General features: G+C 39.1%; 1 protein-coding gene across 1 annotated transcript in view; it reads right to left on the reverse strand.

Moving 5' to 3' along the window:
• TMEFF1 (transmembrane protein with EGF like and two follistatin like domains 1) overlaps positions 1-1,397 on the reverse strand; it is a 162,654-nt gene extending 161,257 nt beyond the window's left edge. Inside the window, exon 1 of the mRNA XM_070749075.1 lies at positions 1,329-1,397. Within this exon, the coding sequence (XP_070605176.1) occupies positions 1,329-1,347 (19 nt within the window). The 5' untranslated portion in view covers positions 1,348-1,397. The remainder of the gene's footprint in view (positions 1-1,328) is intronic.
• Positions 1,398-10,990: the final 9,593 nt, after the last annotated feature.

Below are 10,990 nucleotides of genomic sequence, written 5' to 3' on the forward strand. Positions count from 1 at the left end.
ATTCATTGCTAAGTCCTTGGCTTCAACAATTACTATTAATGATTTTACTATGCAAAGACAACTGCATAGTAATTAGATCAACAGAAACAACTGCAGATCTAATAAATAAAACTATTTTAGTCTAGGAGGATGGGGGGGGGAGAGAGAGAAAGAGAGAAAGAGATGGATGAATAGATCTGCCATCCAAAAATGGCAAATTGCATAGTGTAACAGTTCAGCATCAACTAAATTATGATTAATGAGAAATTAAGTATTGTAAATGATATCCCATCATATTTTGTCATTATCTGCTTTCTTCATACAAATGCAGAAAGTGATCGTTGTTGTGCAAATCATGCACTTCCCCATTAAGTTAATAATGAGTTTATTCCAATGGACCATACAAAAAAATCACAAATAATAGATTTATTGAGTTTGGGGAATGTAGAAGACCGTGTGTTCTGGATAATAAATGAGTTTGCTCAATCTTTCTCAACAGACTAATGTCTGTGAATAATACAATAATTGCATCCAAAATAGAATATCAACAAATAAAGAAACAAAGTCTCCATTACTTACTCAGTCTTTCCCCCCTTTTTCCAGAGTTTGCTTCCAGAAAATTTCAGTTTTACAGGATGCCCTCAAACAGATTCCTGATGCTATATAACCAGACAAAATCCATACAAACATATCCTCCCCCACTCTCAAATTACACAAGTACCACTGTCTGAGTGATTCCAATATTCTTCAAACATCAAAATATTTCTATCTTGGCTGCCCTTCCCCCCTGAACACAATTAGCAGAGCATTATCTGGATCTCTGCTTGTAAGTTGTTCCATATGAGAGAGTTATAACTCAAAAGGCAATGTACTCTCAATGTGTTGCCATGGGGGTGGGTGGGTGGGAGACCCAGTATACCCTCTATACCCAGAGACCTGGAGGCCAGAAATGAAAATGTATCAGTTAAAGCCAACATTTCAAATTATACTTTGAAACTTATTGGCACACAGTGTAGTGCCCACAGCAACAATTGGTACCATATATGATACTGATGATGGCTCTCACTTGCCTGTTAAGTTGGCTTCCAAAACCTACCAATTTTTATAATTGATAACTGGTGATTTTCAAAAGCAATCCCATATCCAGGTAGTTCTAGACTTATGTCCACAATTGAGCCCAATTGTTAAGTGAAGCATTTGTTGTGACTTTTGCCCCGTTTTATGACCTTCCTTGCCACAGTTGTTAAGATGGAGATGATTAGTAACATGGCTGTTAAATGAATCTGGCTTCCCCATTGACTTTGTTTGTAAGAAGATTACAAAAGGGACCAGGGATGGGTTGCACTTACCTTCACCTCTGGTTCGCATTGCAGCTTTTTACATGCACGTGCTTGCTTTCCTCGCACACGTGCGTCCCCTTGTGCAATTTCACTTCCACATAGGCTCAGAAGGTGGATTCAGCCCAAAACACAGCTGAGGAGCTGATCAGTTGTGCTACGGGTGAAGAAATAAAGGTCAGTATTAGCTCAGGGGTGAGCGAGATGACTTTTTTCCAAGTAGAGAACAAGCAAAAGCCATCCAAACAAAAGAAAATTCCCTGAAAATTCTGAAAAAAAGATGACATACACAGACTGGCACTGAAAGAACTGGATCCGTAATGCCAATCTTGCATCGCCAGCAGATCGCTAATGGTTTAGGCCAGTGATGGCAAACCTATGGCACGGGTGCCACAGGTGGCACGTGGAGCCATACCTGCTGGCATGCGAGCCATTGCTTAAGCTCAGTTCCAACATGCATGTGTGTGCCAGCTGGCTGATTTTTGGCTTGCACAGAGGCTCTGGGAGGGTGCTTTTGGCTCCATGACAGCCTCTGGAGCAGTGGTTCTCAACCTTTCTAACGCCGCGACCCCTTAATGCAGTTCCTCATCTTGTGGTGACCTCCAACTATAGGTTTAGCGCCAATTGTTCCAACAGATCTTTAAGCTGATTGGCAATAGGTCAGAGGGACACCCCCCTGTAAACACCTGATTGGTTGGATTGTAAAAATATGTTCCTAGATGCCAGAATAGAAGCTTTAATTGCTTAACACCATTGGAAATTTGTCTTTTCCCATGGTCTTAGGTGACCCCTGTGAAATGGTCGTTCGATCCCCAAAGGGGTCCCGACCCCAAGGTTGCGAACCACTGCTGTGGAGGGATGGGGAGGGCATTTTTACCCTCCCCTGACTCCAGGGGAGGCTGTGGCGGGCAAAACATGAGCCTACTGGGCCCACCAGAAGTTGGGAAATATGCTGTTTCTGGCCTCTTGTGGGGCGGGGAAAGCTGTTTTCGCCCTCCTCAGGCATTGAATTATGGATGTGGTCACTCACACATGCATGATAGCACATGTGCACGCCCTTTCGGCACCCGAGGAAAAAAATGTTTGCCATCACTGGTTTAGGCTATCTGGTCCGAACTGGGACGAACCCACCCCTGATTGGATTAGTATGAGTCAGATGCCAAGCATCTGAATTTTGATCATGAGTATGGAGATGCTACAAAGATTGTGAAAATGGTTATAAGTCACTTTATTCAGTGCCATTATAACTTTGAACAGTCACTAAATGAACTGTTATAAGTCAAGAACCACCTGTAATGACATTGCAGTAGTTAGTGCAACTAAAGTGTGAAAACAGAAGTAAAATTGCCAGAGGATCATACTCCAGAGTCACAACTGGCACTCCAGCCAAACCTGAACAAAGACTCCTAGCCAGCTCCCATTTTCCTATTTAGCAGTAGCCATGAATTTGGGGGATTCTCAAGTCATAGTCTTTCTCCTTCAGATGAACTGCATTCCCATCCAGAATTAAAAAGCAAAGTACGAAAGCACATCTGTCTTGCAGGCAGGGATTCAGTCTATCCATCCGGATGCTAACAGCCTCCAGACATTGGATCACTTCCACTGCCTTCTATTGGGCTACTTCCATTGCCTTCACAGTTCAGGGTGGGGTGGTACATTCAGTATCATGTACATACGGATGTACTGAACCCTGAATCTAATCTCTCCTAATGATTTTCTAATGGGAGAGAATGAGTGTCAGAGTCCTTGCAGCACCTCATAAGTCCTTCTCCATTATTGACTAGTACTGCTCACTCAAGGAAGACCAGACTACTGCAAAATACTTCCCCCACTTTTCAATGCTTACAGATAGTCTAGAAAGATACCATGATTAATGGAATCTAAGAGTTTTATATATCTTCCAAATATGGAAAAGAAGAAATGCATTTTCCCCAATCCATGACCTGATGGAGGCTATCCATTACAATGACAAAGTCAGTTATTGTGCCATGCACAATAACATCCATTGTGTCTGAATTTGGATTGAAATAGACAATGTTAATACACTTCCTCTAAGGAGATCTGTAGCTGGAGCCCTATCGTTCTCGACAACTTCCCCTAAAACAGGAAGGTTAGACACCAAGAAATAGTTGTCAACATTTTCTGAATGCAGATGGACCACTTTAAGGCAACAGTCCTAACTTTCATTCTAAGAAATAAGTTGTCAGCTTTCTGATCTAGCTCCCTCATACCTACTCAAGGTGGAACATCGGCCAATCCCACAAATCACCAAACCTATTTTCTTGGGGTCCCCAAACCAAAACTAATTCCAAATAACCTTGAAAGACACATCCAAAGTCTCCTGTCCGACTTTACCCATATGAAGTACATGCCATGGCTGTTTAATCAGCAAAATAGGTCATGGTAGCAGGAATTTGATAAGGAAACATACTAGAAAATACTATTTGTAAACAGGGGTTTGTTTGAAAAAATTTTAAATGGTAGTCTTGCATGTGTGTGTATAGGTTGTAAACATACTTTAAGCACAATATCCATATTTGACCTGGGTGAAAGAAATAGCAGCAGCAACAGAATTTAAAACATCGTGAATAATAACAAAGACTTTCATTAATGTTCAACATACATATTTGGAAAATATATACATGATGCTACTGTTGTGTTAATGAATGGACTTCATTATGATTATACTTGAACAGACAGATCTTGTACGCAGTAGAAAGCTGCAGGGAATGTTCAGTTCAGTGCTGAATCTTGCAGACAAAGGGAAAGAAAGAAATCTCTGTCAATTCTAGTTTGATTGAATTGATAGACTCTATGAGAATGTTCCAGTTATTTAAACAGGATAGGCAACGCATTACAACTAGTTTGGTGTAGTGGTTAAAGTACCAGGTTAGAAACCAGAAGACTTGGAGTTCCAGCCCTATTTCAGACACAAAATTAGCTGGGTGACCTTGGACCAGTGACTCTCTCTCAGCCTGAGGAAGTAAGCATGGTGAATCATTTCTGAAAATCTTCCAAATGCCTGGAGTCAAGAGTGATTTAAAGGCATACTATTCATGGGTAATATATAATGATTCAAATGCAGTTTGATTAAAATGGCAAAAGTGAGCATAATTCTGGTGACTTCATGAGAACATTTGTGTAGATTTCTTCTCAATAATACAATTATAAACAATTTTCAGTTGTTTTCTTTTGACATATTTGGGGGGGGGGTTCTGACTTCCCAGTCTAGCCAATAACCATTGTCTCTCTTGGTGGTCTCCCATCCACTTATCAACCATAAACCAGCTTAGCTTTGGAGTCCAGATTAGATCTGCCCCTTGCTGCTACTTTTTCCATCATAATCTCGTACTAGTAGACATTGACGGTTGATGGAAATGGAATTTAACAAGCCAACAAATACTCTTCTTAATGCTTAAATGGGAAATGAAATGTGATTTATTTAAATGCAATTTAAAGGGGAAATTGAGCACTGTTATTAGTTCTCCAAGCGGGTATCAGAGTTAATAACTTTTACAACAGTATCATGTGCTGTTGTGAATGTGGTGCTCAGAAATCTTATTTTCAAATGAACATTTCTTGTGTGGTTAGACATGCTAAAAATCTCCTCTTCCATAATGATGCATCATTAAAATGTTGGGCAAGAAAAGGTGAACTCTGGACTTAAACCAGTAATCTTGAAAAGTAATATTAGATATGTTATTGTATATTTTATTTATTTTATTTTATTGATGTGTTGTGAGCCGCCTCGAGTTCATGGAGAGGGTCGGCATACGTCAAATAAATAAACAAATAAACAAACAAATAAATAAATAAATTTGCAATACTACACCCACGTGTGCATTTGTGCACCTGCAAACATGCACACATTCATGAAGAATGCATTTGGCATTTGAGAAGTTTCTAGTCTGAGATTTTACTCACTGACAAAACCCAAGTAGAGCAGGATTCATTTTATAGAAGTAAGCCACCATACACTTGAATATTCCCCACCGCCATCTGGAGTAATGTTTCATTTCTTTCTCCAGCACAGGCTTAGTAAGCTCTCCAAAAATTGGAGCTGAGAGCTGACAAATTTCAGATTTAATGGTTGCAACAATTACTTTTTCCAACCAGGGAATAGGAAGCTGCTGATTTATAGTTTTACGGCAGCATTTATTATGGTCATGCAATATCTGACAAGCCCAACTCTCTGATATTTCAGGGTTTGAAAAAAGCTGGAGGGCAGGAATGGACAATGCAAGATTTTGCAATACAGGTAGTCCTTGACTTACAATCAGTCACTTAATATTGTGGTGGGGCTAGAACAAGGGTTTTATAGCCTGTAAAGCACTTTTGGCTATTGAAAAATATTGTGCTATTCTCTGTGGTTATCAGACTGCCTCTGAGGCACTTGGCAAACCTGTTGCAGAGTCCCAAGATCATAGGACTGCAATTTGTGGTTTAGTTTGCTAGTTTCCAACGTAAAAAGCTCATTCAGGAAAAAAAAAAATACGTTCACACTTTACAATCACTGCAAAAAAAAAAGTTATAAAAACAGGTCTGGTCGCATGGCTGCTTCGACTTAAAACTTACAGCAGGAAATCTGCTTCCAACAATGGCTGTAAATTGTGAGCTGTACCTGTATTAAAATGGTCTGCAGAATTATGGTGTGTGCCTTGGTTTTGCTGTTAATTACAACTGAATATAAAAGGCATCATCATAGCAACAACTGACAGATAAAAGTGTGTGTTCATGCATATAGGTAGTCCACGACTTAGAACAGTTTCTTTAGTGACCGTTCAAAGTTCCAATGGCATTGAAAAAAGGGACTTATGACCATTTTTCATACTTATGACCGTTATAGCATCCCCATAATCATGTGTGTACATTCAGATGCTTGATAACTTACTCACATTTATGATAGTTGCAGTGCCCCAGGTTCATGTAATTGTCTTTGGCAAGCCAAGTTAATAGGGAAAGCAGATTCACTTAACAACTGTGTTACTACTTTAACAACTGCAATGACTCACTTAACAAATGTGGCAAGAAAAGTTGTAAAATGGGGCAAAACTCACTTAACAAATTACTCATTTAACAACATAAATTTTGGGCTTAATTGTAGTCGTAAGTTGAGCACTACCTGAATATACATACACAGAGGCTAAAACAACAATACAGATTGATAATTAATGTATTTGAATGCCAATTGCTTCTTGATGTTAATGGAAATAATAATTAGCTTAATGTGCTTATTATAACTAGCAGCCCACCCTTTGAACCCGACAATTGGTGCACAACATAGTGGTTAGTGAAACTGAGTAGAAAAAAGAACAGTGAGCATTCAAAATATTCACAACCAGTGATGAGAAAAGCATGATGGGCAAAATGAATAGAATAGAATAGAATATAATTCTTTATTGGCAAGTGTGATTAGACACACAAGGAATTTGTCTTATCACATTAAGCCACTCTTATAAACAAGGCAGGAGATTGCTCCTTGATACAACATACAACAATTTAAAGTTGCAGATGCTGAAATGGAATGCATACACAGTATAAAAGTTGCCCTAATTATAACTGATAATCAAGTCTGAGTGTGCGGTGATTAAGAATGTGCTAGGACAGCTCATAATAATTTTTGCAACAAGTATCATTAGATTATGATGATGTGCTTCCAACTTTGCTTGGAATGCTGTTTATAATTGGGAGGTAGTATGAATTAAAAAGACAAATGTCCAAGAGAAACTACCTATTTATTTCATAAGGGCATCTTAATGAAGTAAAGGAATCATGCAAGATGAAATTTGAGCAATTTGTTTCTGAAATGAGATAAATTTCTGCTGAAGATGCTTTTCTCTATGAAAAGCATGTTATTTGAATGCTAAACATTCTGGGCCAATGAAGCATTTTAATAGACTGCTAATCCTGCTAAAATAGTAAAATATTTGCTTTAATCCAAAGGAAATTTAGCCCTCTTCAAATAATATGCACATAAGGCTTAAAGACAGTAAAGCTAATGAAGCCTCTAGATGAGGCTTTAAAAGTTTTAATCAGCCACCCGAAAAGCTGGCAGGTCCATGTTCTTTTAGCACTTTCAAAGCCAACTAGGGAGCTTGGTGGAAGTGAAACTTTGAGATGGCAAGGATTGTTTTGGGTTTTTTTAACAAGGCAACTCTGTAAATAGAACTGACTATAAATTAATGACCATGCTTTTAATGGCGAATGGTCTTTCAACAGTAACCAGAAAGATCAAAATTACTGATCATTATCCAGTCATAACAGATTCAGGATTGTTATCCGTGGCTTCTTGTAACCTGCAGTGGAAGTAAGTGATGCAAGACTACTTGGGATTGCCCTTGGAAATGACATCAAAGAAAGTGTGTGAGACATTGAAGGTTGCTTTAAGGGATGAAAGAATGGGCTGTTTTTCAGTATAGAAGCAATCTAGTTCAAACTGCTAAAATAAAAGACCAGATCAATATTTTCAAAGAAGAGTTGCTTCCTGAATGAGACGGGCAGTTTCTGAATGTGATAAATAATTAAGTAAATAAATAAACATACAAAAAGGGCAAGCTATTATAAAATCCTTAAATTGAAACTAAAAAGAAAGTTTCAGATACATGGAAATGAATTCTAGTACTGTATATATTAAACCTTTGCTCGATTAAGCAGCACTGAGTCTGATAATGAACGTTCTAGACTTTTCACTGTCATATTGAAATTAAAAATAAAAATGTAGTTCTGGCCTGGTTTTAAAACTTTTAATCTAACAGTAGTTCATCAAATACTTAAGCTTCCTTCCTTCCTTCCTCCCTCCCTCCCTCCCTCCATCCATCCATCAAAAAACATGTACAAGATAGGTATTGGTATAAACATAAGCAAAGTAGATACAGGTAAATTTGGACAATAGGACAGTAAGACAGGGATGGTAGGCACAAAGGTGTGCTTATGCACGCCCGTTACAGACCTCTTAGGTGTGGGGTGAGGTGGACTGTAGACAGTCTAAGGTTAAAGCTTTCGGGGTTTGGGGATTTATGTACAGTACAATCATCCTAGGAAGTAAAAACAAAAAGTTATCACCTAGTATTATAGCTTTCCTTCCATTGCTAAGGAACAGAAATATAGAATGAACCATTATCAGTGCAGGTACTGAGATAACTAGGATTTAAAAGGTAACAAAGCTACTGTCCTGCTGAGTATTGTGTAAGTTGGGGGCCCCAACCACTGGGTTGTGGTCTACTACTGGGCCACAGCTTGTTCCAAACTGGGCTGTGTAAGCAATGGGCAAACATGTGCAGATGCAAAATTCCATTCATACGAACAAAGCGTTCTTGCATGTGAAGCTGCACTTGTGGAGCTTCATGTGCAAGCAGAAGTGCCTTCTATTTGTGTGCTCTCTGCTCACATGACTTGAGCTTCACACACAAGTGCAAGAACCCTCTGCTCATGTGCAAAACTCCATTCATGTGAATGGAGGGCACATGCACACATCACTTGCACTAATGAATCTGTGTGCATGCATATGCGAGTGCCACTCACACGCCCTCCTCCCCATGCTGGTTTGCAAGGGGGAAAGGTTGGGATTGCTGGTGTAAGTCATGTGCATATCTACTGATTTTTCATTTACACATATGTAGGTACTTTGTAACAAAATTCTGGAACATGATCCACTCTAACGGCATTAGGGCATTAAAGGTTGGAACTATATTAGTTTAAGAAACTTAGATTATGTAACTTCTTATAGATACACAACTGAATTCCATAAAGCAAAACAACTAGACTTTTGGCATTGAATAATTTAATTGCAGCTGAGTCAAACTATTCGCATGTCACTTTGCAAATTTAACAGCAGCTAGAAATACTTTGGGGGCTTTTGTAGATGCTTTTTCTTGATTTTCCTAAAAGGTAGAGGATGAAAAATAAAGTAAAAAATTTCACCTACTTTCTCTTGGAGGAAGAAACATCAATTATTAGTGGTCTGCTTAGAATGGAATGGAATGGAATAGAATAGAACAGAGATTCCTACCTCTCCTAGCCTCCTGAAAGGTGTTAAAAACACACTTATGCTAGCAGGCCTGGGGCTATGAGTGATAGTTTCCGCTCTGGCCAATACTATGAATGAGGGATGCCTGATTGTTTTTATACTGGGTTCTATTTTTTACTTCTCTTAACTTTTGAACTGTATTGTACTACTTTTGTATTTGCCAATATTTCATTTTGTAAGCCGCCCTGTGTCCTCAAGAAGGGTGACCTATCAATCAATCAAATAAATAAATAAATGTGATAGTAATGTAGCTTTAGTGAATAGTTTGACAATAGTTAGGGAATTATTTGTTTAGCAGAGTGGTGGTATATGGGAGGAAAAACTGTTCTTGTGTCTAGTTGTCTTGGTGCACAGTACTCTATAACATCTTTTTGAGAGTAGGAGTTGAAACAATGTATGTTCAGGATAGTAAATATTTTCATGGCCCTCTTTTTGACTCGTATACAGTATACAGGTCCTCAATGGAAGACAAATTGGCAGTACAGTAATTGCTTTTTCTGCAGTTCTGATTATCCTCTGAAGTCTCTGTCTGTCTTGTTGGGTTGCAGAACCGAACCAGACAGTTATAGAGTGCAGATAACAGACTCAGTAATTTCTCTGTAGAACTGTATCAGCAGCTCCTTGGGCAGTTTGAGCTTCTTTAGTTGGTGCAGAAAGTTGAGCTTTTTAAAATGATGTTTTTAATGTTAGGTGACCATTTTAGGTCGTAAGATATGATAGAACCTAGAAATTTGAAGGTCTCGACTGTTGATACTGTGTTATCTAGTATTGTAAGAGGTGGTAGAATGGGAGGGTTTCTCCTAACATCTACCACTATTTCTATGATTTTGAGTGTATTCAGTTCCAGATTATTTCGTACCATAAGACTAGTTATTCAACCTCCCATGTGTGTGTGGATTCATCGTTGTCTCAAATAAGAACAATCATTGTTGTATCATCTGCAAACTTTAGTAGTCTAACAGATGGATCATTTGAGATGCAGTCATTGGTATAGAGAGAAGTGTTGAGAGTACACAGCCTGGGGGGGGGGGCTGTACTAATTGTATAGGTATGTGATATGATTTTGCCTAGCTTCACCTGCTGCTTCGTGTCTATTAGGAAGCTTGTGATCCACTTGCAAGTGTGTTCAGGTACCACTAGTTGATTTAGTTTAGTTAGAAGAATGTCCAGAATGATGGGATTGAATGCTGTGATTCCCTTCATTTTTGCTGGCGCTGCTTTGAATCCCAGCGAGGAGCGCCTTAGGGAAATTGCAGCATCGCAATAACATGGAAGTCTGGAGGTGGGGTTTCCCCCCCTAGGAAGAAGTAAACATTACATGTACCCCCCAACTCTCCAATCTGGGCCCCAATGGAATTTTAGTGTTAATATTTATTATTTTACTTATTATAAGTTGCAAGCGAACTATTGGCTGGAGAAGGCTGCTCTACCCACTTATCTGGAAGTAAGTCACACTGAATACAATGGAGCCTGTTTTCAGTTAGCCAGGCATAGGCTATCATGGTTAAAGACCTCTTTTGACACAGGTCCAGACCAGCTTAATAAAGCCAATGTTTTGGGGTCACCACCCATAAGTGCCGTGCCAGCTGGGCACTCACAGCGAATGGTGTGGAAGGAGGCTTTAGGATGCCATTTAATGCTTCGCCCA

The sequence above is a fragment of the Erythrolamprus reginae genome, chromosome 3, assembly GCF_031021105.1.
Source record: "Erythrolamprus reginae isolate rEryReg1 chromosome 3, rEryReg1.hap1, whole genome shotgun sequence".
Lineage (NCBI taxonomy): Eukaryota > Metazoa > Chordata > Lepidosauria > Squamata > Dipsadidae > Erythrolamprus > Erythrolamprus reginae.